At 40.6% G+C, this 24,882-nt stretch overlaps 2 protein-coding genes across 2 annotated transcripts; one reads left to right on the plus strand and one right to left on the minus strand.

Moving 5' to 3' along the window:
- Positions 1-8,206: 8,206 nt before the first annotated feature.
- LOC116259886 (uncharacterized) lies at positions 8,207-12,009 on the minus strand. The gene is made up of 4 exons (XM_031637867.2): positions 11,654-12,009; positions 11,446-11,552; positions 10,026-11,129; positions 8,207-9,833 (listed from the first exon to the last, which is right to left on the minus strand). The coding sequence occupies exons 1-4, from the start codon at positions 11,832-11,834 to the stop codon at positions 9,045-9,047; spliced, it is 2,181 nt and encodes a 726-aa protein (XP_031493727.1). The 5' UTR covers positions 11,835-12,009; the 3' UTR covers positions 8,207-9,044.
- Positions 12,010-22,016: 10,007 nt separating this feature from the next.
- On the plus strand, positions 22,017-23,820 carry LOC116260051 (protein STAY-GREEN homolog, chloroplastic-like). Its single transcript, XM_031638128.2, has 5 exons — positions 22,017-22,308; positions 22,447-22,620; positions 22,721-22,888; positions 23,005-23,151; positions 23,260-23,820. The coding sequence occupies exons 1-5, from the start codon at positions 22,183-22,185 to the stop codon at positions 23,440-23,442; spliced, it is 798 nt and encodes a 265-aa protein (XP_031493988.1). The 5' UTR covers positions 22,017-22,182; the 3' UTR covers positions 23,443-23,820.
- The last annotated feature ends 1,062 nt before the right edge of the window (positions 23,821-24,882 follow it).

Genomic DNA, 24,882 nt, shown 5'->3' on the forward strand with positions numbered 1-24,882 from the left:
CAGTGCTCCCTCGCCAGTTGTACTAACCCTATTGGTTCAGGAGAGGTACAAAATGGAAAAGGTATCTCAGTAACATTTTATTGCAAATAAACTTTTCCTATTATTGAGAGCATGTCTTGGAACTAATAAGCACTGTCAAATAAAATAAATAAGTTAAAAAATCAACCAATTCTGTGCAAGCTTTTCAATTTAAGCTTGGTATTTCAAATGCATCTGGCAGGCATCGATCTCGGTTTATTTTTCTGGGTTGGGTTTTTGGACATGATGAATCAAGGTGGGCTTTGAGCTTACTACATGTTAAGCTTGTTTGTGTTACCTCAGCTGGCTACAAGTTTGAGATAGGTCAAGTTGTTGAAAACATTTCCATTTATAATTGAAAAGGAAGTTTGAAGATTGAAGGGTCTACTTGAAGCAATCTGTCTTTTCATGAGGATGACTGTATGCTTGTGCACAGGTTTTCCTGATTTCTGCACCTGTGCGTGAGAAATAGGATAAAATTTTAATTTGCGAAGTTTATATCCTGACTGCCTGAATCAGCTCCAAACAAGCCAAATTCAAGTTGAATCTGATTAATGCAACCCCATCATTCTACAGCAGCATGAGAGTTTCGCTTCGACTTAGCGACACAGTCACAGAAAATTTTAGGAATAAGCAACATCATAGTCTTTTTATTGTAGAAGCCACCCGCTTCGAAAATGTTTTTGAATTTCATCTACATGGTCTTTTTAATCATTAAACAAAAAATTATTCTCTTTGGGGCAAGCAGGACTTGATAAAAATGGGGTTCCTGAAAAATAGACCATGATGATCACAATCACATGGAAGTGGAGCCAGATTACTCAGTCAATGCCCACGCTGAATTATTTTCTACCAAGCTGTGAACTCACGTTATTTTCAGTTTCTTGGAGCAGCGTAGCAGATGCTATCAGAGTTGCAGTCAAGATTTGGCTGCATCCTCCTTGTGGGGACGTTGTTCTGTAACTAAGCAGAATTCCAGAACCAAAAGAATACTGAAAAACGATTGGATTCTGCTGAAACTTATAATACTCTAAACAGTGGTTGGCGCGGTACACCGACAAGGTTTTACTGCTGCAGCCACGAGCATTCAGGTCTGTGGTATCCCTTTGAACTCATTTGAAGCAGTAACTGCACATGATTAGCTCTTACAACACCACCATTGGCAACTTATCTGCACTCAATTTGAAGTCTATTTGTATGCCAAATTTCCCGCCTATATGAATGTATAAGTGCACTAACTCTTGGTGGGGCCAGAGTGTGTCTCATAGTGCCCTTAATCAGATGAAGGTTCTGAGTGCATGACTGATGGAGGAATCTGCTGCCGGACCCAAATTTTTTTCCTTGGAGCATAATCTTCGTATGCCAATATCTTACTGGCAGCACAGGCTTGTCCTGTGGTTGGGAACACATGGAGGGACCCCCTTAATAATGAAGCTTTTGAGAAGGAAGAGGGCTATTGCAACTCACTGGGTAAATCCTTCTTACTAGCTGACAAGTTTAAATTTTTGAATATTGCATCTTCCAAGCTCAGCTCAAAAGCTCATTTACTTCAGATGATCAATTTAGAAATATGGTGTATGGTTGTCTATAGCAAGTTGCAGAGAGATACTTTTTACCTTGTACTGTAGGGGCCACCAGTGAGAAAGATGTCTGTCCCTCTTTTTTTTTTTACATTTTTTTTGGGGAGGAGGAGAGTTAGACACAGTCTTCATTTCTTTTCCAGACCAATTCTTATATAATTGAAAAGACCATCTTAACAGTAGGACAACACCGTCTCCATTATTAAAATTCGAAAGTTCTAGCCTAGATTTATGACCACCTATTTTCTGCAACTCATCAAAAAATGTCATCTTGTGTCAATCTGGCATTTACTGATATCTATTATATTGTGTGTATGAGAGAGAGATAGAGAGAGAAACAAGAAAAACATATATATATTTTTTTTGTTTGGCTTGCACAAATCCATCTAGTTTAACCTTTTTTTGACGTAACGGGCACGAGTTGTTTAATATTTTGCGCTTAGGTTGACCGCTAAGGAGAAGATTCGAAATACTATAATGTCTCACCAAGTTCAGGAATGAGATCTACATGTTTTCATCTTCAAAGGAGATTACCATAATATAATCAAGGTTTAACAAATTAGCCTAGTTGAGTTACTCCTATTGCTGGATGAATACTTGCTGACAGCCCTCCCCACTTGAGGTTTTTCTTTTTGGTTGGAAAACCTCGTTGAATGGCTTAACATGGCGTACCTACTGTTGCTTCCTCCACAATAAAATGCTCTATAGTGGAGTTCCCTTAAGCTCAAAAAAGCCTTACTCCACCAAGCACATGGATGAGGTTGAGATCGAGTTTTGCATGTCGTTTTGTGTAGATAATGAGCGTATGTTGGATGTGGACCATACTATCAATATACACATTTATTTTCATATTTTCATGTTCAAACATTGCATATGCATGTGGGTGAGATAACAAATCAGTATGAAATAACAAATAAATATAAGATAATATTTATGAGATAACAAAAGATTTATGAGATAGTGTGATAATGGATAAATAGATGTATGAGATAACACTAAAAATAAGTATGAGATAATGTTTATGAGATAACAAAAGATTTATAAGACAATGAGGTAGCAGACGATGTATGAGATGACGCCAAATATAAGTACGAGATAATGTTTATGAGATAACAAAATATTTATGAGATAATGAAATAATGGACGGATGTATATGAGATAATGTTTATGAGATGACAGTTCGAGTGGGGCAAAAAAATGAAAATATTTTTTTACTGCTAAAAGAGGTATGTTACAATATGTATATAAAGATTAACAAATCTTACCTTTAACGAACCCCTAAATATTCCTTTTGCGTTTTGTTTTTGTTTGTACAAAGAGTTTCTTTTTATCATGAATTCTTTTTGTTTTTACAAAGAATTTCTTTTTATATTAATCATGCGTATTTTTCTCTTTTTTATTAATCATGAGTATTTTTTGTCATTATTAAAATGACACATGAAATCAGATAAACAAGGACTACGTGTGTAACCAGCTTGAGAACCAATGGCTCCTTAACTGTGTGTTAACACCTCAGTTTACATTTCCATTGGACTTTTTCCATTTCAAAGCATGATGTATCCACATGCACCATATGTTTGTGCATGTGCGTATTTATACATGTGCCGGCATTCTGCAAGAAAGTCATAAAGTTAAAGTTACACTTCAGAACAGTAGTACAACGAGAGATTTTTAGTTGAGGGGCACTATTAATACATCAAAATCTTTTAAGGGGCAGTTCATATCAAAAGCTTTTAAGGAGCAGAAATATTCAAAAATTTATGTGGCATGATGTGGGCAACTGCTCAAACCAGACCATATGTGCCTCCGTCACTGCTTGGCTTATTTTTGTCCCTTGTCTGGTGTCCTAAAAGCTCAAGATTATTATGCCTGCCTCAAAGCCTTATATTAATTTGCTTTGGCTTATGCAGAAGGTTAACATGGGGGCTAAATCAAACAAGCTCTTATCAGCCACCTGCCTGATCAACTATGCTAAACCTTTTGAGACTTGTCTTCGGCCACTTTTTATGTCCGGCGATTTCTTCACCTGCCGTACCCATGTTTGTTATTCCCGCCGGCCATGTGGTCCCCGGTCAGGCCCTCAACCGATTTGAACATAAAAAAAAAAATTACATCATGGTTCTTTTGTGAGTTGCAGTTACATTCAGAATATTTACACCCATCGCTTTCATCATGTCAGTTGTGTACCAAGAATGCGGTTGCAAAATATGCGTACCATCGACTGCTATTCTCAGTTATTGCCGGGGCACGTCACAGATGCATGTAATATTTCGGTGGCCTCGTATGGGCTATTAGCAGGAGAGAGTCATGCACATGACCTCCAGTCCTTTGGCCTTAGTGCAGTACCATTGGATATCACTTGTACTTGAGATTTCCCCAAAATTCATTTCTTCCAAAACAATCAAAAGGTTAATTTTTTTTTAACGCTTTCTGGTATATTTAGTTCTTCTTCTTCTTCTTTTCCCCTTCCCAAGACGAGTTTGAATGAAGGCCCCGACCTGCACCCTGTTAGGGGCAGTAGTAAAAACGCATGGATGTATTCAGGATACAGAATTATACTTAACCTTTACTTTGCAAACGGTAGGATTCATGAGAATCAGATCGAGCAAATGCCTGCCCATCATGTCTAGGCCTATTGCAATGAGCGTATAATATCCTTCATGTCAATGAATCTTATATATGCCACACATTACTGAATCAACCCACGGCCAAGCAGCACTCGGTTAACAGTTGACTTATTTACATATAAGTGAACAACCTGTAGTGTGCAGAACATCAATTTCATGCAAATCTCTGGCAGAGCTTCTGTTGGGATCCTGTTTGAAAATGGAAAGAAGAGAAAACCAGAAAGAAAGAGGAATTACTTTTCACCTTGAGAAGATCTTATGCAGTAAAAGAAAAAAGAGAGCCTTCATTTACGTGCTCTGTCCTTTCACGATTGACAGCCCTGAGTTTGAAAAAAGCATAACAAAATAGTCTTTTTTTTCCCAGAGGGGAGTGTCATATATCAACCAGGCAGCAGGACTGTCATGTGCTTTTGTTAGGCAACTTGTGAATATTAGAGGCTGGGGGAGAGAAGACAAAAGAGGAGGTGGGGTTCCTTGGCAGATTGTGTCCTTTGCTATGCACATGTGAGGGGGATGACCATCTGCCCCTCCCAAGGACACCCACACACACACTGTCCATCAGACCCCAGAAATTTTGCCATTAAGCAAAAGGAGCTTCCTGCCAAAAAGATCTTAATTGGGGTTGTCTGTTTCTATCTCACCTAATATCAGTGGGTGCAGTTTCTTGTTCATCATGTATCAGATAAGCGATAAGCGTGTTTTCTCAGTTTTTAATCTACCATGGTGTTTGATTGCTTCAGATTTGAAATCCGTGGATTTGATGTGACAAAATATCTACTATAGTAAAATGTATGATTTCAAGCTAAGGAGCTTGGTCACACCTAATATCCATACTCGAAATCCTTATTTTATCTTTTTTTGTATTGAGAAAATATTTGATTTAATGACTCTCAAATCGTTAGGATTTTAAACCAGGGGCAATGGGTCGGGCTTGGATATTTGAAATGACTACCAGGTGCTAGGTGTGCAATTCAAGAAGCACCTATGATTCTACATTAGCATAATGATGAAATTAAAACCCTAAAACTTTCTTCTCCCAGGCTAGCCAGGTATTTTATTCCCCATTGGAATTCCAATGTTCATAGATTAAGGCAGGTCCATCTTTCCATGGGTGTCATCCTCGCTTAAGCGCCCATCTAAATGTTCTATGTATCATTCCAATTTTATCCGATGTCTTCGAAGAGACCTCTGTTTCCATGACACCAATCTACGCAGAACACAGGGTCCAGCCTCAAGCCTGCTGAAACCCAGTGACGGAGTGAGAAAATTTTATCAAAGGAGCGCTTACCTTAGTGAGTTGGGTGCTCATGAGGCATCCATATGAGTCTAGTGTGGGCACTCTGGTAAAGTTTTGAAGGACTGGTGTTGGCTGGCATGGGCAATGGCCCACACCAGCCCACATGTAGCTCCGCTACTACCGAAACCCCGACATGGCCTGGAAATAAATGAGCCAGGTGAACGCCTGCTTTGGCCTACCTTGCCACTGGGTGAGCCAATAGGCCGTCCTAGCCCGGTATCACGTAGCCCGGTGCGATGCCTCTCTACTGTAGGTCGCCCATGATGGCCTAGTGTTTAGATAATTGCGAACACGCTTGAATTGCCTCATCTCAGTCTCAATTGTGTTATCTGGATCTGACCCCTACCAGGCCAGGTATTGGATCTCAAACTGTTGACACCCCTTGACTGAATGTGCATTAAAGTAAGAATCAAAATCCAATTTCAACTTTACCAGAGTGGGTCATGAATCAGATTGATGCCCAAGCCAAGGGGATCCAATCCACAGAAGCCTTGTAAATTGTAATTAACAAGGAAGCCGAGCACAAAGGACTTCATCAGATCTGAACTGTACCATCAGCTTTCTTCCTCCACATGTAAAGACTCAGGGACAGACTGCTGGAGAGGGACCTCCTTATTGTCTGTAGCAAAGAGGGTAGATGATGACCCATGGCAGAACCATATATATATATAATATATAATTGTCTATACATGTTATGCATATAGATTTGAAGAGCAGAAGGGCCCTTGCTCCTGTGTAATAGAAGTTTTAAATATTTGAATCAACAGAGAAGATTGGCGTGTCCAGCCATGGTAACAGATCAAGATGGTAAAATATGATAAAAGGAGTTCAAAATTTTCAGAAAGTATAGCTTCCTGCCACATGTTTCAGCCTGATAAGAAGGATGTTCTCGTCGTTGTGCGTAAAAAAGTTAGCAGCGCGGCCATCACGCAAGCGTCACCGTAAAATTTGGGAGGGAAACCATCATTTTCCATTTGACCAGAAAACGGTGGGATATGTTCTGCTGGATTTGGAATTGATCACAAGTCAGGAGAAGAACAGGGAGCACCTGAAGATAACAGAAGCCTATGTTCTGTCTGTTTATAGTGAATTGAAAGTATTGGAATGACGTGATATCCTGTCTGCAATCTGGAGAATAACAGGGTATGGGCGAAGGGATTAAACAATGAGGGAAAAGATTTGAAACTTTTGGAAACTACCAATCAAATAAATGTGTGAGAAGAGCTGTGAAATAACAGAAATCAGGCTTTCACCATGAAATGATGACTAACCAGCTTCTCTGCAGTTTGTAAAATAAGAGAGACAGAGGGAAAGGGGGAGGCCATCATTACGTGCTTTTCGTTCAGGGACAAAGAAGGAGGTAATCATCATGTGCTCTTTGTTCAGTGGGTAAAAAGTTTCTGGTGGTGTCGCAGGAATGACGAAATGAAATCCATGGCGATTCTGCGAGAGAGAAAGAGAAAGAGAGCATCATTGTAGATGACGCAATCTGTCCTCTCTGTGCATCAATTCATCACAGTATCCACCAGTCATTGAAATTGATCTGAACGGCCTTGAATCGCCGCTTAGATGCCATGAATTAACTGATTTATTCTCTCTTGAATTAACCAAATCTGGGGTTAAATCAGCCAGTTAGGTGTAACATTTCATGAAAATTCTTCTTGAAGTTAAACCGATTGAAAACAAATTTCTAATGCGATTCGGTTCAGCTGATCATTGAAGGTGGTCCGATTCAGAAATTTATTGTTACCATATCGCACAAACCAAGAAAATACTCCAGAGTCTTGAATTGTTGTTATTTTTACTACAAGTACAACTATTTTTATTGATAGAGTAATTACTTGCACCATGATTGAACCTGTCGCCTGTAAGCCGAAAAACAGTCGAGATAAAGCGTCTTCCTTCCCAACGACAAAGGGGAAAAAACAATGTAAAATTTTTGAAATCGAGCTGCTTTAGGGAAGTCATAGATCGAATTCATGACCATTCAATTGGCTCATTAATTTTCCTTGTCGGCTCAGATCTCTAGTCGCATCCAGCAGGATTTTACTCATTTTTGTGACATATAAATAATTAATTATCAACATTGAAGGTCTATTTCAGTGGAAGAACAATGATAGTAACGGATGAAGTTATACCGCTGCCACACTGCGCCTTATTAAACCTTTCCATGGCCTTGTCCTTTGTAAGGCACGGCGAGCCAGAGCTCAATTGAGGTTTACTGCTTGGGATGGAGGTTCATTAAGCTGTTTAGTCCTTCTCAAGCTAAAAAATTGGTAACAAGTAATGAGCAAAGGGAAGATATCCCAAAGAATCGAAGCACTTTTCGCTTTGATCTTAGTAGAGAGCGGATCACCATGGTTCTTTCACAGCATATAAGACCAAATATAGGTGAAGGAAAACATAACAAATTTAACTATATTTTGGCAACGACAAACACACTAATTTACATTTATTGTTTAGGCTGTCCTAGGTAAATGGTATTGTCATGATCATACATGAAGCACCAACTTATTAAAAAAATGCAACAGCAAAAAAATATCTATTTATCTTTGATAATTCACACGCATACTCTCTCTCTCTCTCTCTCACGCCTTAGTGACATCATCAACATAAACCGACGTCTAGGACGATGGGACAAATTATTGTAAGACAAATTCATCGTAATATGTGGAAAAATTCAATGCAAGAAAAAGGATCTAATATCTTATAAAAGAAGTAATCGTATTTACAAAAGAAGCCCGTTCATGAGCGGGGCTGGTTATTTCGATTTTGGTGTGTTTGGTGGTGGTGGGAAAAGGATTCTACAGCAAAAATAAAAAGAATAGAAGACGGAGATAAATGCGAAGATGCGCTTGGGGCCGAACGATCATCCGCCATGGTCGTCTTCCTCATTTCTGAAGTTTTTTTGGAAGCACGAAGGCCGTTTACGCAGAGTATCCATCGGGTTCTCTCTGCTTTGTAAAGCGGTTTCCATGTGGTCGGCGACGCAGGCGGAAGCTGCTCACGTGACTCTTTTATCTCCCCGACGGGGCCAGACCTCGTCATTCCGAGGCCGTCCCCTCCTTCCTCCGGCTTCTGTACGAACGCGCAGGTGACGTCATCCACCGAAGAATCCACTGCACATGCCCCCACCATCATCCCCTTCCTTCCACCTCGGGAGGGAGGAAGAGAGAGATGGCCTAGAGAGAGAAAGAGAGACTGGCCACACTGTTTCGAGTTCCCAGAAGGAGCGAGGGAGAAGGGGACCATGGCCCTGGTTTTAGAGAGAGAAAATCTCGACTCCCAGTGCCCCGCTAGGGAGAAGTAGAAATGGCCACATGCCAAGCGTGGGAAACTTGGCTCCACGTTATAGGGAGAGAAAGCTTTGAATGCCGATGTGGAGGGAGAAGTACTGCCATGGGGGCTGAAGGGATCAGACTGAGAGGGAACTGTATGGAGAGAAAGCGGACAGAAGAGCACGGGCCGTCCGGGGGGGCAGCGGGCATGGGCGTCCCTGACCAAGAAGAAAGGCGCCGTGTTCTAGAGAGAGAGGAGGTCGACGACGGTCTCGCCGACGAGCGAATCGGCGATGTCCTGACCGATACGGAAGAGTATCGACTCGGAGACCGACTCGGCGTCGGCGTCGTTGATCGGGGAGGAGAAGTGGCCGGAGTTGACGTCGTTGGCGACCAGCCCGTCGATGTCCTGCAGGATCTTGCAGTCCGCGGACGGGAAGCATCGCGTCTCCGTCCACACTTCGTCGAGCAGCTGCTTGCCGGTCACGGCCGTCGTGCATGGTCCCTGCCCCATCATCATCAACATCATCCATGGCCTCATGCAGAGGTGGGGCCTCAGCCGCTCTCTCAGCATCTCGTCCACCAGTTGGAACACTAGCTTCCTGCTGCTCCTAGTGTCGGGCATGGTGATCCCATGATGATGGCCTCCACCACCTTGGCCGGGACGACCATGATGGTAGGGCCAGGCATCTAGTTTGATGAGGATGGCGGGATCCAAAGGGTGAGATGGGGAGTACCAATTAATGAAGGAGACCTTGGTGTTGCTTCTTACTCCCATTAACTCAAATATGTTCTTAATGTACTCATACACGAACATGGTATCCTTTACCACGCTTCCTTTGTCGCCTGCCGGTGCCGACGACGGAGAAGATGATGGCATGGTGTCATGGATGGATATGGGCAGTGAAGAAGAAGAACAGAGGGAGTTGAGCCGTGGCCTTTTGGGCAATGCAGGAGCAAGTTGCAGACTGGTGCTGGTGGGTCTATCCAAAACGGAAGCATCCAAAGCTGCTGCAGACGATTGCCGAGATGGCTGTCGAAAAATAAACAAACCAATTTGCTCATTCAATCTTTGCCTTTAAAATCATTATGCAAAGCACAGAAAATTATTACTAAACATGAAAGTAAAAACAAGTATATGGTGATTAAATTCATGAGCACAGTAGTAGTATTCTGAGAGAGAATAATTAAAAGAGAAAGAGAAGGAGAACGAGGTCACAGATACCGGAGGGGGGGCGACCCCAGAGACAGGGGTACGGAGAAGTATCCTTGAGGAAGCCTTGGTTGTAGGGATAACGGAATGGGCCTTGAGAAGGTGATCACAGATTGGCTTCTGCCCCTTCTTTGGGGTGCCGGACTTGATGTCTAGGACCCGAACGTAGCTCTCTCTTATCTTTGGTGGGCTCCGGTCCTTCTTTGCTGTCCTTGCGACGCCACCCTTGTTCCCCTTCACCGCTGAGACCTCGAACCTGGGCTTACCCTTTGCTGAGGCGCCGAGCCTAGGCCCTGACTTGGTGGCTCTTGGTTTGGGCTCCATCGCCTGTGCCGGCGTGGTGCCAAGCCTAGTGACGGCCTTCTGCGAGTTGTTCTTAGGTGAGCTCGCAGCGGTCTGGTTCTCTGGCCTTGGTCTGACCTTGTTGGTGCATTCCTCTTGGCCTCTGAGTCTGAGCCTGGGCGAGCATGGCGATGTAGATGAGTGCCTGGTCTCTTCCTTTGTTGTCTTCGCGAGTCGAGGTGAATTTGAGGATGGCACCAATCGAGGACTGGTTGGTCTGCCAGCATTTGAAACCAAAGTCGCTCTCTTTGTATCTAGATTTCTCAGAGAGAAGGATGACGTTGACGACGACGGTGAAGAGGCCAAGGGAACGCCGTCGGCGTAACCGATGTTGGCGAAGGGAGGCACGTTTTCCTTCTGTATCTGAAGGGAGAGTCTGTGCTCGGCGTCCGACCGCCGGGCCGACGAGATCCGTGGGCTCTCCGGTAACGACCGGGAGAGCGTCAGTATCCGGTCCTGCCGAATTATGTTCTCACATCTCTTCTCGAGATGCCTCAGCTCGCGATTCAGCTCCTTGAGCTTCATTTCTCTGGGATGCGAGAGCTTCTTAATGGTGCTTGTGCGGTCCTTGCCGATGGAATTGAGGCCGGAGGAATCGTCTCCTTCCAGGACACCACCACCACCTCCTCCTCCTCCTCCTGCTTCCTTTTCAACTTCATCTGGCAAAATCTCGATCCCCATCAAACGTGCAACGACGCTCGGGCTCTTACATTTCGGATTCGGACTAGTCGAATCTTTGGAAGCCGTCGGTCTTGTGAAAATCTCAAACGCCATCTGCAGAAGAAAGAACAGGTATTTCTCAGAAAAACATAATATTGTCAGAAACAGGCAAGAAGACAATAATACCGATATAATGATAGCAATCAGGACACAGTAAAGAAATGGAAAACAAAAAGGGATAAGAAAAGACACTGTTTGGAACATCCCATTTGAAATTTCCACCTCACAATTTGAAAACTCATGTCTACATTCCATAAGCAAGCAAACATATAAAATACTAACAATCAAAAGAGATGAAACACAACAAAACAACAGAAACAACTGCAGGGACGCGTGCTTTCTAAAACGGACACGCCAACATGAGGCTTACAGGAATTTCTTCATCGTCATCATCTTGGCGACGTTGTTGCTTCTCAAATGCAACAACACGACCGGCAGTAGGTAGGATTTCAAGACTGTTCCTAGGCGCCTCAAAGCCTGCAACAATGTCCACGGATTCTCATTACGGGTCCACGAAAAGGAAGACTACCAGCATAAAGAGATGAGGTGGGGAGGAAGGAGGAGAGCCACATCCATACCCGTGCAGCAGAGGCCATCTTCTGGCGGGGGACGAGCTGCGGGCTGAGAACTACTGCTAGTTGTGGTGTCTACGGCGATTTCTTGCCGGAAATCGAAGAGCTGAAGCATGCCACTCATGCAGCCGGCGACGACGCCACCACTCGCCCCTCTCTCTTTCCTCATAGACCTGCTCCACCCCATTCCCTCCCCCTCCTCTCAAACTCCGTTGCCGACGAGGGAGAGATTGCAGAAGGTGGAGGAGAAGATGTGGAGGGGGATGAGATTGCTAATATTTTTTTTTTTTTGGTTTTTCCCTTTCGATTTGTAGGCCTCGTCGATCGAGAGAGACGATTTGAAACGAGGAGGGAAGTGTTGAATAAAGAACATTTATAGCATATCTTTTTAACGCCGGTAGAAGTGAGCGTGAGAGAAAAAAAAAAAAAAAGAGGAGGGAACATCGGTACTTGAAACAAGGGGTTGCCCCTTTCTCGATGGCCCTAGATGCCCTTATCTCTACTCTGGGTCCCACAGACCCAGAACGAGCCCAGTGGACCCTACCTATCCACTGGGTTCATCAGCTTGGTTCAGTCGGTTAGCCTAAATTGACCATCATAAAAAAGAAAAAAAAAACATTTATTATATTAAATCTTCCTTTTAATGTCAAAAAATAAGTTCCTGGCCGGTTCAGGTAAATTGTTTAAAGATTACCAATTATTTAAAACTTTTTTCTACTTAGAAATGACCTTGTAGTAAAGGTATGCACATGACCATGCTTGTCCCTGAGTGCCAAGGTGGTTCCCACCAAACTTAGGACACATTGATCCGTTCCAATTTTACGAACATGTAAGCTTGATTTTAAACTCATGGTGTCCCACCGGCTTCCTTTTGTTTTTGTGTAGCTAGCAAGAGGCGCTCTATCGACTTTATAGAGTTTTCACAAGTCATTCCTAAACCAAAATGAAGTGACATCTTTAGGTGATATTCTTACTGCCATCTCTTACTAACCACGACAAGGCTCGACACACTCTCTATTCGAACTCACTTGGCTTGACCCCCTAAGTTGGGTTGTCTCGTCTGGGTTCAGTTGGGTGCGGTCGGCGGCCCCGGGACTTGGTTTGTTGGGGCACATTATGCAATCCTGTTTACAAAAATTCGAACCAACTTCATGTTTTCTGATCATCATCATTATTATATGATTCATTTTGGTGATTAATATTTTAATAACCCATGATTCTGCTGATCTCAATGTTAAAGTTAGGGGGGGTTGCTGAATTTATAAAGAACATCACTGCCATTAAATATTGAGATTGATGCGAATGATTCCATCGGTGCTGCCTAATGGAGGGCATTAAAAAGTGGCTCTAAAATCTTTTGGTGTCGGATAACCTGCGGGTCATGTGGTGGTGCATAAAGAGGCCGTGCCTAAGAGTGAGAGCCCATGCTCTCTCTCTCTCTCTCTCTCATAAAGTGGGAGATGAGAGAAATTACGTGAAGCTCCATGTTCAAATGCCACCACAGCGAGCTTTCAAACTTTGTAAATTACCAAACCACCCTGTATTAACACCGATTGAACGTTCCATTTCCCTCCCAACAACACTCTACTTTGAAAAGTTTAGTTCTATTTTTTTTTGTTTAATATTTTAAATAATCTTAAACGATTTATAAAAAAATGTTAAATGGTTGGTTGTTCTCGTTTTTAGTTCTTTTTGAGATTAGAACTAAAACCGTGAAAATGGGTCAATTCATTACACACAGAATTAAGATTTCTATAGTGCCTCAAATTTATGAGTCTCAAACACAAGATTTATGTTATCTTTTTCAAACACAAGATTTCACAGCCTTGTTGAAATTCAAGGATTTGAAATCTTTGAGATGTTAAGACCCCAAAATCTCATACCACCTTTAATCTTAAATTCAAGTGAGTCGAATGATCTAAAGGAAAGCAGATCTTATTGATAAGATTGCATACTTGGTTCTCCTCGTTTCTTAGGACTAGAACTCAAAATCTAAAGTTTGCACTCGTCCAAAGTTCATGCTTCTGCTTTGTGTAGAGTAAACCCAAGTGTAAAACATGAATTTTGTTTACAACTTTTTGAAACTCAAATACCTGCACATCATTCTAGTGATTTCAATACATTATTCTAGTGATTTCAATTTTCAACATGTTAGACTTATGCCATTTGAAGAAGCAGGCACGTCACCATTTCGATTTCCATGAACACTATATATTTGCATCAATCATAAGTGGTAGGATGCAATACCTAAATTGAAAGGTATACCACTACTATCACTGATATTGATATAGAAAAAATATTAAGGTCTCTTTCTTGAAGCCTTGACCAAGTATAGAGAAGCAAAAAGATGAAGGAGAGGGAGCAGGAATGACCAAGTATAGAGAAGCAAAGAGATGAAGGAGAGGGAGCAGGAAAGAAGGTTAGTTTGGTAATCTCGGGTCCGTCTGTCTCTATGTATGTGTATGGAAGCAAAAGAGATGAAGGAGAGGAAGCAAGAAAGATGGTTAGTTTGGTAATCTCGGGTAGTCTTTCTCTATGTGTGTGTGTGTGGGAGCCATGACCAAGTATACAGAAGCAAAAGAGATGAAAGAGAGGGAGCAGGAAAGATGATTAGTTTGGTAATCTCGGGTCCGTCTCTCTCTATGTGTGTGTGTGTGTGGGAGCCATGACCAAGTATAGAGAAGCAGAAGAGATGAAGGAGAGGGAGCAGGAAAGATGGTTAGTTTGGTTATCTCGGGTTCGTCTGTCTCTCTGTATGTGTAGGGGAGCCATGACCAAGTATAGAGAAGCAGAAGAGATGAAGGAGAGGGAGCAGGAAAGATAGTTAGTTTGGTAATCTCGGGTCTGTCTCTCTTTATATGTGTGTGTGGGAGCCATGACCAAGTATCGAGAAGCAAAGAGATGAAGGAGAGGGAGCAGGAAAGATGGTTAGTTTGGTAATCTCGAGTCAGTCTCTCTCTATGTGTGGGAGCCATAACCAAGTATACAAAGCAGAAGAGATGAAGGAGAGGGAGCAGGAAAGATGGTTAGTTTGGTAATCTCGGGTGTGTTTGGAATCATTCACTTTTGGCTGCAGTCTTCTTACGTGGGAGGAGCGTGTGTTTCTGCAAGTGTTGGGGGCGCATATTAACGGCTTTCTGGATTTTGATGGAGTTTTCCTGTAATCCAACTCCCCTTTTCCCTTTCACTCCTTTTCAAAATTAAAGTCCCATGGTGTCGAGGGAGAGTTGGTAAGACTGACTGTCCTCTGCCGACTACTCTGCACACAAGGAAAAGGAAAGAGATGCCATTTTAACACCCACGAAGACGACTCATTCAATGGTCTCCCTCTCTCTCCCCTTTCTTTCTTTCTTTCTTTCTTTTGTTTTCAAGTTTTTAACTTCCCCACTTGAATGAGTTTCACTCATGGTGTAAAAAAGTGTATCATCATCACATGGTGTACCTTAGTACCATGAATATGGAGGATGTCCATTTCATTCATTTAATTTCTCCCCCATCTCTCTCTCTCTCTCTCCTTAAATTCTTTTCCCCTTTTCATAGCTTGCAAAAAGGCAGGTTGGCCCATCACCCTTCAGCTGATTCATGCAACTCAACCATCAGTTCAGTCTGTGAATAATATGGAAATGGGGGCTCCTGTTCTTATATCATCATTTGAATCGGTCCTCATTTCTCAAATAGTTAAAAATTAAATACTCATCTCATTTAAGTTATAAAAAGGGAAATACCTGGATCCCAGACCCATAGATGGAAATGTTTTAACCACCAACGTGCTTGTTAGGGCAAATTAACTTATACATATATACATATATGGATCGGGTCTTGTTTGGACTCCAAAGCTTGATCCAAGTGGAGACAAGGTTTCAGATTAAACAGTTGGTCTGAAACGTTCAGGAAAGAGAACGCTGCTTTGGTTACTCGAATCTGGATCCAAATCATTTGTCCAAATCTGGAAAGAACCCACCCCACAAAAAATACTTGTTCGGCAACTTGATGCAGATTAATCTGAAATTGGAAGTGGGATGACTGATTTCTAACTTGATCCATCCCAAAATAACTATCACTTCCGTCGACCAATTCTTAGCTAGTTATCCAGTATAGATTTAGGTACTGATCTGATTAGATATCGTTTAGGTAACTTGATATACATTCACAACTGCAATAGTTGGGTCCATATATAAACTGGATGGTAAGTGACTCAAGATGATGGATCTGGATCTCCATATAATTGTAAAGTAACAATGATTCGAATGGTATATATATTCTTGATGACATGAACGTTATGTGATTGTCCCATGAATTTACCAATCTTCAAAGAGTGTACCATGAATCTGTTTCAATTTTTGAGTTAGATTGATGTGATACTCATTGAGTATCTTTGCTGCCAAACGGCCCCTTAACAAAATGGTAACTTAAACAAAGAACAATTAATTAGGATAATCACACACATATGCACATATATGAAATAATCATTATCACATATGTTCTTCCTAAAGCTTACAAACAATGAAATCACACACACACACCAATATAAAATGATGTTCCTCCTACAAGCTCACCGAAAATAATAAAAGGTTTATTTATTTCCTTGTGAAACTGAACAGGATGCCAAATCTGCAATGGAAATGATTCAATAATTGCGTAAAACTTTCAAAAATTTGAAATTTCGAAGCATTCTTTTGAAGTCCTTTATGGATATTCCCCTTCCTAATTTGTACCACGGAATAACCGCATAGTTGGTGAATACGACGAGTCCAGTGAAGCTAATGACGAATAAAATATGCCACAAGAACAGTCTGTCACCATGGACCCATACGTCTACATGGGTCCAAGTGAGAAAACGCCGTCCCCACGGCCTAATTAGCGTGTACTTGATCATAATATTTTTTTGAGTTAGGAGAGAAATCACTAAGATCTGTAAATATTTTGGAACTTTGGCAGCCGAATTAGAGGTGCGCGTTTACAGGCACCTGTTCTGGTTTTTTCTGTATATTTTACAGCCATGGAGACCCCCAGCTCTTTCGTTCACTAGAAAAATTAGATCCAATATTAAAATTGTAGCTGTGTTTCAAATTGAGTTTCTGTTGATACTACTGATTATAATCATAAGCATCTGCCAATTTATAAGCACACACAGTATGTGTATCGTATTGCCATTTATTGCAGATTGCAGATGATAGAAGCTCCTGAGCAATTCGAGTAGTTCGTGATCATGGCGCTCAATCATGTCTATGCATTTCCCATACTGCTCACGAATGCAAGCATTCTGAGAGCATATATCAACAATTTAAGCTTCCTAATTGTGAGAAGATGGCAATTTAAAATTGATTACAGAATGCAAATTGGCCGTCCATGATTGATAATCTCTATTCACCAGGCGAAAGCAGAATATGAACTTGCGATTAATGCCAAACCAGACTGAATACGCCATTAGAGATGCACCTGAGTACTGATTCAACCCTTGATTGCGATCTCCTTCTCAGGACGTGATCTTATATTGTTTGGAACTTCGAGAAATAATTAAAAAACGTGATGTTTTTCAAATTTCAAAGCACCAATAACTTTTCAATGTAATTTAATGTTGATTGATATGTAGTATTGCCAGCTGCTGTATTATTGAAGGCAACTGTCAAATTTATTGGCAATATTAACTCGGGAATTAATCAACAGTACCCACTTATTTTTATTTTTCCCAGTTCTTGCATTTTTTCTGTGACCAAGTTTCTTCATCTTGATTTCAGAAAGGTACTCGTTTTAGAAACAGAACAAAAGAGAACAGCAATTTAAAATCCTACAGCACACTGTCAATTACCTGGCCTCATAATTCCACCTTCCTATCGTGAGAAATGGCTGCAGACGTATTAAGGGCAATTTCTTGAAGCGCAGATTGCTAAAAAGATGATCCTTTCCCTTAGTTCTTCTTCAAGAAAAACTTGCATTCATTATAAAATTGGATTCCAAAGATAGAACGCTTGACAGCAAGCAGGTGTTTCCTTCTTATTTGGAACTTTCTCGGTGATGGAGATGCTGGAAATTCTGCAGAGGCCCATTCTCTGGCCTTTTCCCGCTCCCACCCTTCCAGAATTTGCCAGAAAACATGGAAGTGCTTAATTAACTGGTTTCTAGATAATAACCAGTTCAACTTTCATGCATCCATATACAGTGTGAACTGTGAAGATACCAATTACCCAAAGAAGACAAATCTTTATCGAAGAGGGCGGTCGGCTGCTTTTTTCACTGTGATTTTCCGAAGAGAACTATAATTATTTCATAAGATCTGAAAAATTTACATATATTACGCATTATTTATGTACATTTTATTGTATCATTTACATATATTGTCACTGAAGTACTTTATGGAAGATCGTCAACAACCAAAGAGTGGATGAAGATTATAAACACTTTTTCTTTACGATTGAATGATTAAAACTGTGTTAGGAGTTTTAAAGAGAAGATAAAAAGAAGAAGAAGAAGAAGAAAGAACTTATTAGCAGATGTTTGATTATGAAGCTTGTCAATATTTGAGCAAACTTTCAAAAACGTGATTCGGCACTGGTGGAGATCTGCTCTCAACAATAATAAATAGCTAAGGTTACCCCACCTAGATTTCTCACAATTTAGTTTAGTTGCACATTTTAAAATTCGACCTGTCGAAAGCACAATATAACAAATAAGTTAGGTGTCCGATAAACTGATAGGTCGCATCACTCCTGCCTGGTCTATTCTAATTAATTGTCACATTTATCGGGTGCCAAGAATTCTCATCCACATATCAATGTCCCTGATTTGAGTTCAATTATTCAATTCCTTTTTAACTATGTGTGCATGAATATATTTATATAGGAAAAGTCGATGCTGCAGTGCGCTAGACTGTTAAACCTAAAAAAAAAAAAAATACTAGAAAGACCATAAATCATCACTAAATCCATTATAAATTGTGGCTACTGCCAATTTAGTGATTTTAATTATCTGACAACATCTAGTATACATCAACATTTTTTTTTGTAATTAATATTTTTAATATGATTGGTAGGTATACAACGCTTACGTGTATAATCTGTAAAGAATCATCTTAGCTATTGATATTTTTAACATGAAAAATTGAGACCAAATCAAGGCAGAAAAAGGAAAATTTAATAATTTAATAATCTAGCATATAGTAACTCTTTTTCACTAATTTTTTTTGAGTCAGCTATATATCTTGGAGGGGTCAATGGCCAAGATGATCATATATATATATATATATATGTATGTATATCTTTTGCCTGTTCTCAAATGATGATAGATACGGGCTACATATTTTAACATTCATTTTGCAACATATGATAGCGATTTTGACCTTTTTTTCAAGCTTATAGATCTACCTAAGGGTGAGGCAAAGGCAGCCTACATACATATGCCCTGATAAATAGCTAGTAACATAGGGTGGCAGTGATACCATGACTTTTCAGTGTGTAGGTTTATCTTATCAAGGCAAAAAATATGGAACGACACTGCAGCGCTGCATTTATGTTGTCTAAATATTGTATTATATGATAGTACTGGTTTTGCGATCCTATGGTTTGGATCTGGAAAGTGGAAAACAATGGAATCTCAAAGTGGAAACGGAGGGGGTCATCAATTTTATTGACAAAAAAACATTAAATACAAAAAAGAATGAGGTCCTGATAACTGGAAAAACACGAAATGTATATGGAAACGCAAAATTCCTCCAAAACACCCACTCAAAGCCAAAAACAAGGGAAATCACAGCCCTCAAAAGTATACGATAGAGGAAGCCAGTTCCCATCTTTAAAAGCCCAATTGATAAAGCCTCGAACTGAGAAGAGTAGCCAGTTTAGGAGCCACAGAACTGAACTTAAAGTGAATGAGGTTACTCCATACATTGCTGACTGAATGAAACCAAGATTTGGAAATGCACAGCCACCCTATCAAATTTTTGAAAATTCAAAAAATCTATATATACATTTAAAATTTTTTAGTTTAACTTACATAAAAGGATTGGTTTTTTTTTAATATTTCGTCTCCTGTTAAAATTTTGAAACTATAGCAATGAAAAATTTTTGATACCATCCTGCCTGAATACTGAGTCCCACACCCAAAACTCCCAGGTGAGCCGAATCTCAATAGCTCATCTACTTACCATCTTCCATTGAATTTTGAGCAAAATGTTGCTTGCAAATAGACCACACACCTCATACAGAGCAATGGCTATCACAGTCCTCCTTTTGTGCATGATTTCCCTTCCCCTACATCCGTCCTCTTCATGCAACATTTGGAGGCAAGGTGAAAAAAGCCAAATCTACGAAGCCTTTCATCTGTGAAGATAATCTATAATGAGCACCCAACGATTTGTGAAAGCATCCACCAAAATAAGATGCGCCCTCGATTTCTCATAAAATAGGGTGTAAAGGGTTCAGATTTAGATCTAGAATGGATATGTAATGTCACATCCAAGGATTTGTTAATTATCGATATCGATCTTTCTACTGAACAGATATTGCCAAATCATACATCAGCCTCAGATATGCAAAATACAAGATATTTTGTGAGGAAATCTTACGTTAAATTGATCGTATTTCATTATTATACCACTCCTCAGTTAAGTCCCCAAGTAGTCGTGGATCTTGAAATAGAAAGAATTCGGCCTTTTCGGGGTATCTATCACTTTCATTATTATTACTGAGTTTCCCTAATGAACATATAACTGGCATTAAAATTGGGTACCGGTAAATATCCAACCCATTGGCAATTCTTGGACGATCTCATTTCACCTTTCTTTCTTGGAACGCAATGAGATTAAATCTCCCTCATGTTTTGCACCATTATCTCAATTCACATGGCCAAAGTTTAGCATTTTCGAAAACACCAATAGTCGATCTTCCTTTTACTAGACAGGCTTTTGAAGTTGAAAATTGTGCATCTTCATTCTACACAAGCACATTATCACTGTCCTTTTGTACTGCTTACTAAAGCATGGCAAGGGGCGCAGTATATGCGAACTTAATACATCTTAATAAATGCCAATTATTTGTCATTAATCAGTATTGACCACATTAACAATTGAAGACCACATTTCCATCATTATTATCTTATATGGACAGTAGCAGAGCTACATGTGGGCTCGTGTGGGCCATTGCCCACGCCAGTCAACCTCAGTCCTTGTAGGTGTCAAATAACCAGCTCAAAACCGTCTCATAAAAAACTAAGTACTCAATTACCAATCAAGTACATGACCCGTTGCCCACACTTAGTCACGGCTTATATGTTATCTAACGCGACATTATTTCTCCATATTGGGTACAAGATCATAGTTGTATTTTCTTTATTTTTACATTAATTGAATATTTTAAATAATTTTATACTCATAAAATAAAAAATGAGAGTGATACAGGTTGATAGGACAATACCCCATGTCATGTCAGTGAGGTACTTAAACCATTTTTTGCAATGTTTAGTCTTTTAAAGTTAAAGCTAAAAAAAGGAAAGGATCATGGTGGGTGAAAGTGATACAACTGGATCTGTTGAAGGGTTTACATCCACGTCTCCTTTGTTCTTCTCCTTCTGTCCCATCCCCCCATTAATCAATAATTAATGAGCAGAAGTACTATTTTTGTCGAGACAATGGAAACAGCAAATCGTGCAAGTACATTTTTCAACCGCATCATAAACCCTTTGAAGGAGAAGAATGAAAAGTTCGCTTCAGAATCAAGATAAATCATGCGTGTGGAAGAAATCAAAGGCCCCCACCTACCTTTTTACTCTTTTGACATCTCCAACTCCAGAAAAAGTCTAGCCATGTCAATGGATCCGATTCAAGAGTGAGTAAACATTCAATTAAGAAGCAAGTGAGTATCCGAATTGCTTCGAAAAGTGAGATGCAAAAACAAAGTTGAGCATTCAATTGAGGGATTAGATCATATTTAGGTTAGATTATGCAAGTCAATTATGATCATCCGAGACCTCTCTCTCTCTCTCTTATGATGCTTTTTCCGGAAGTCAGATTTAGTTCACTCAGCCAAGATGGCGATCATTGTCCTTCACTATTCAACCAACTCCTCACGAGGGACCATAGTCGGCGAAAATTCCAAGGCGTGTTCCATTTGATTCATTTCGTCTCTCACACGCATGGAGCATGTCTTCCTTAAAAAGTAAAATTCCGCTTTGCCAAATGAAAGGAGCAAAACAAAAGCCATGCTTCCGATCCTCTTGATACAGACTACAGAGTGCAAGTTTTTTTCTTTTCCGTAACTGTTGTTAAAACGTCCTTCTCAGATTAAAGCGGCATGTAAGCATATTAAATTTCATTGTTAGAGAGAGAGTGTGTGCTGAAGAAGCAATTCATAACTTGTACGCTATATATCAGCCAAAGTTGGTAGTTGCTGGTAGGAAACGACTCTTCCCGTTGCGTTTCTCTCTTTTCTTCCTCTTACACCAGCCACCGGCCCTGTTCTTTTTCTTCCAGGAAGATTGGGATCCGCTCAGTCAGTGTTTCTCGTATCCTACCATCTATCTTCTCTTTGTGGTGCTACACATCCATGGCTTCCATGGCTGTTGTACCCATCACCACCTACAGTCCTCAGTACTCATCTCAATTAAGACCGCAAAAATCGTTCTTGTTCCTCTCTAGGCCTGCCAAGAAAGGGAAGAGCGCTAGCTTTGCGGTGGGTGACGATCTTCGTTTGATTTAAAGCACACGATTTCTTATTGATTTTAATTGAAAAATGATTCTTGGTACTTTTGATCTGTTGTCCGGAATCGTTCTTCACAGAAATTTGATTGTCGTTGGTTCGTATTTTCAGACTGCGAGATTGTTTGGACCTTCCATATTTGAAGCATCGAAGTTAAGGGTTCTGTTCTTGGGGGTGGATGAAGAGAAGCACCCAGGGAACCTTCCACGTGCATATACAATTACGCACAGTGATATCACAGCTAAACTCACCCTTGCCGTGTCTCAAACTATTAACAGAGCACAGGTAATAACAAACAAAGAAAGCGTGGCAGCTCTGCTTGGCGTAGAATGTGGAAGTTTCCTTTTCTTCACATGTATATGTATTAATGAGTTTCTGGTTTTAGTTGCAAGGATGGTATAACAAATTACAGAGAGATGAGGTGGTAGCAGAGTGGAAGAAGATGCAAGGAAAAATGTCTCTCCATGTACACTGTCATATTAGCGGAGGCCATCTTCTGTTGGATTTCATAGCTAACTTGAGATTTTATATATTCTGCAAGGAGCTTCCTTTGGTAAGACGTGAATGAATTTTTGTTTACTTGTAGAATTATTCATTACAGGACATCTCTTTTATCGGTTTCCTTATTGATCAATGATGTCTCTAACAATATTTCACATGCTTCAACAGGTTCTAAAAGCTGTTGTTCATGGGGATGGTAACCTTTTCAGCAAGCATCCAGAATTGGAGGAAGCTCTAGTTTGGGTCTATTTCCATTCGAATCTAAAGGAGTTCAACCGTGTGGAATGCTGGGGTCCGCTCAAGAATGCTGCAGAGGTACTTAATTCACTTAATATTTCTCTTTCATGTATTCTGCCCTGTTCTAATCGTCCTCCTTTTTACCTGTTGGGCCTTGAGAGTGCTAATGTCTCTTTTGGGGTGCAGGGCAGAGACTACCAGAAGGTTGAAGGCGGTCTCCCTGAAGATTGGCCAAGGGTGGACATCACAAGGAGACCAAGAAGATGCGGCAAACCCTGCGCATGCTGCTTCCCTTCCTCATGCCTGATCCCATGGCCTCAAGACATCATTGAATCTGGGGAGATCCAGGAGTTGCAGCAGCAAGCTTGAGAGGGGAAAGAATTCACCCTGCCAAGCTGTTCGACTCTGCTGCCTAGCTCCACTTGTTCCAAATGAAATCATGGTGCAAGAGAGAGGGACTCGAGAAGATCATATGTGTCTGCCAGTTTCTGCAGGAGGGAAGGAAGCCAGAGGTCATGCAGTTAAATGTAAAGATTTATTTTTGGGGAAGAAGCATAGCATGAAATTAATTGGTTATCGTGGTTGAAAACAGAAGAATAGTTTAGGTTGTAAATATATTGCAAAATATCTATGTAAAATTGGTTCCATGAAGTTGGCAACATGGGTTAATTGGTTACTGTTGTTCACTATAGTGGTTGTTGCTGCTGCTGTTATTGAATAATAAGGGAAAACCATCATTAATCTCAATCCCGGCCTCTGATATAATGATATTCTACAGTCATTTGCAGCAAAAAATAAGCATCCGACGCTATGAACGTATTCGCCTCTTCCAACTCAAACACCCTTTCCTGGTTACAGATTCTTGTGAGATGACGCTAGAATATGTAGATCGACCTCTTTCAACTCAGACAACCCTTTTTTGGGTTGGCAAGTTGGGTTGGACAGGTTCTGGTTAGATCAGGCTGGAAGATACATGTAGCTGGTGAGTCGCCGCCGGACTCCTGTACCTCTCGCGTTAATCCAAATCCTTTTGTTGTTACTAATTCAAAATCGAAGAACGATACAATTTGCTCTGCTAGTCCTTGAATCAGCTTGTGGGAAAAGCAGAAGACTGAACTTAGGTGCTTGCGCTCAAGCAAGCTTCAAAGACTTGTCTAAGTAAAATGATCCTTCAACACCAATAAATCTTGCATAGCAAACTTTCTCTAGACAAATTGTTTTCTAGCAAAAGTTTGCCATGTTCGATTTATCAGAAAAATTAAGTGTTTTTTTTTTCTTGTTTTATTAAACGAGGCAGAGGTACTGGTTTAGTTTAAAGAAAAGAAATGTTTTTTTTATATAAAAAAATAGGCCAAAAAGAAAAGAGTGACAAGAGCTTTGCCTTGTCTGATAACAATTATAAAAATAGGTGGAACTAACCACTTTTTCTCACTTGAATATCAAGCAAGTGAATAAAAGCAAGCTTAATTATGATTAAATCAGGTCTCTATCAGAAATTTAAGCTGCTTCAAGAGGAGGTCAACGGGAGGCAGACGGAGTGTTAACCTGGTGATTCGACATAACAAGGGCAATTAGAAAATGGAGTGTTCAACATGAGTTTCTAAGATCAGCAGAGCCGACGGATCCAAAAACATTATGGAGGCTCCTTTTTCGTTTTCCTTGCCATGAAAGAGACTTCAGAAGTGGCTAGCCAACCTCTGGAATTGGCTGGTATGACTGCTTGGAGGTTGAGGAAATGGGTTGATGAATCGTGGTGACAGATTAATCACGCCTGTTTCTTTGTCAATTGCGATGCAGACGCAGGCAGGC

The sequence above is a fragment of the Nymphaea colorata genome, chromosome 9 (assembly GCF_008831285.2).
Source record: "Nymphaea colorata isolate Beijing-Zhang1983 chromosome 9, ASM883128v2, whole genome shotgun sequence".
NCBI classification, from domain to species: domain Eukaryota; kingdom Viridiplantae; phylum Streptophyta; class Magnoliopsida; order Nymphaeales; family Nymphaeaceae; genus Nymphaea; species Nymphaea colorata.

Excerpts from the sequence above, each read along its gene's own strand:
- LOC116260051 (XM_031638128.2), top strand. The coding sequence starts at position 22,183 with ATGGCTTCCATGGCTGTTGTACCCATCACCACCTACAGTCCTCAGTAC. Across the intron at positions 22,889-23,004 it reads TCTGCAAGGAGCTTCCTTTG|GTTCTAAAAGCTGTTGTTCA; the intron begins GTAAGACGTGAA and ends ATGCTTCAACAG. Across the intron at positions 23,152-23,259 it reads CGCTCAAGAATGCTGCAGAG|GGCAGAGACTACCAGAAGGT; the intron begins GTACTTAATTCA and ends TTTGGGGTGCAG.
- LOC116259886 (XM_031637867.2), bottom strand. The coding sequence starts at position 11,834 with ATGGGGTGGAGCAGGTCTATGAGGAAAGAGAGAGGGGCGAGTGGTGGC. Across the intron at positions 11,130-11,445 it reads ATGACGATGAAGAAATTCCT|ATGGCGTTTGAGATTTTCAC; the intron begins GTAAGCCTCATG and ends TTTCTTCTGCAG. Across the intron at positions 9,834-10,025 it reads CTGGGGTCGCCCCCCCTCCG|CCATCTCGGCAATCGTCTGC; the intron begins GTATCTGTGACC and ends ATTTTTCGACAG.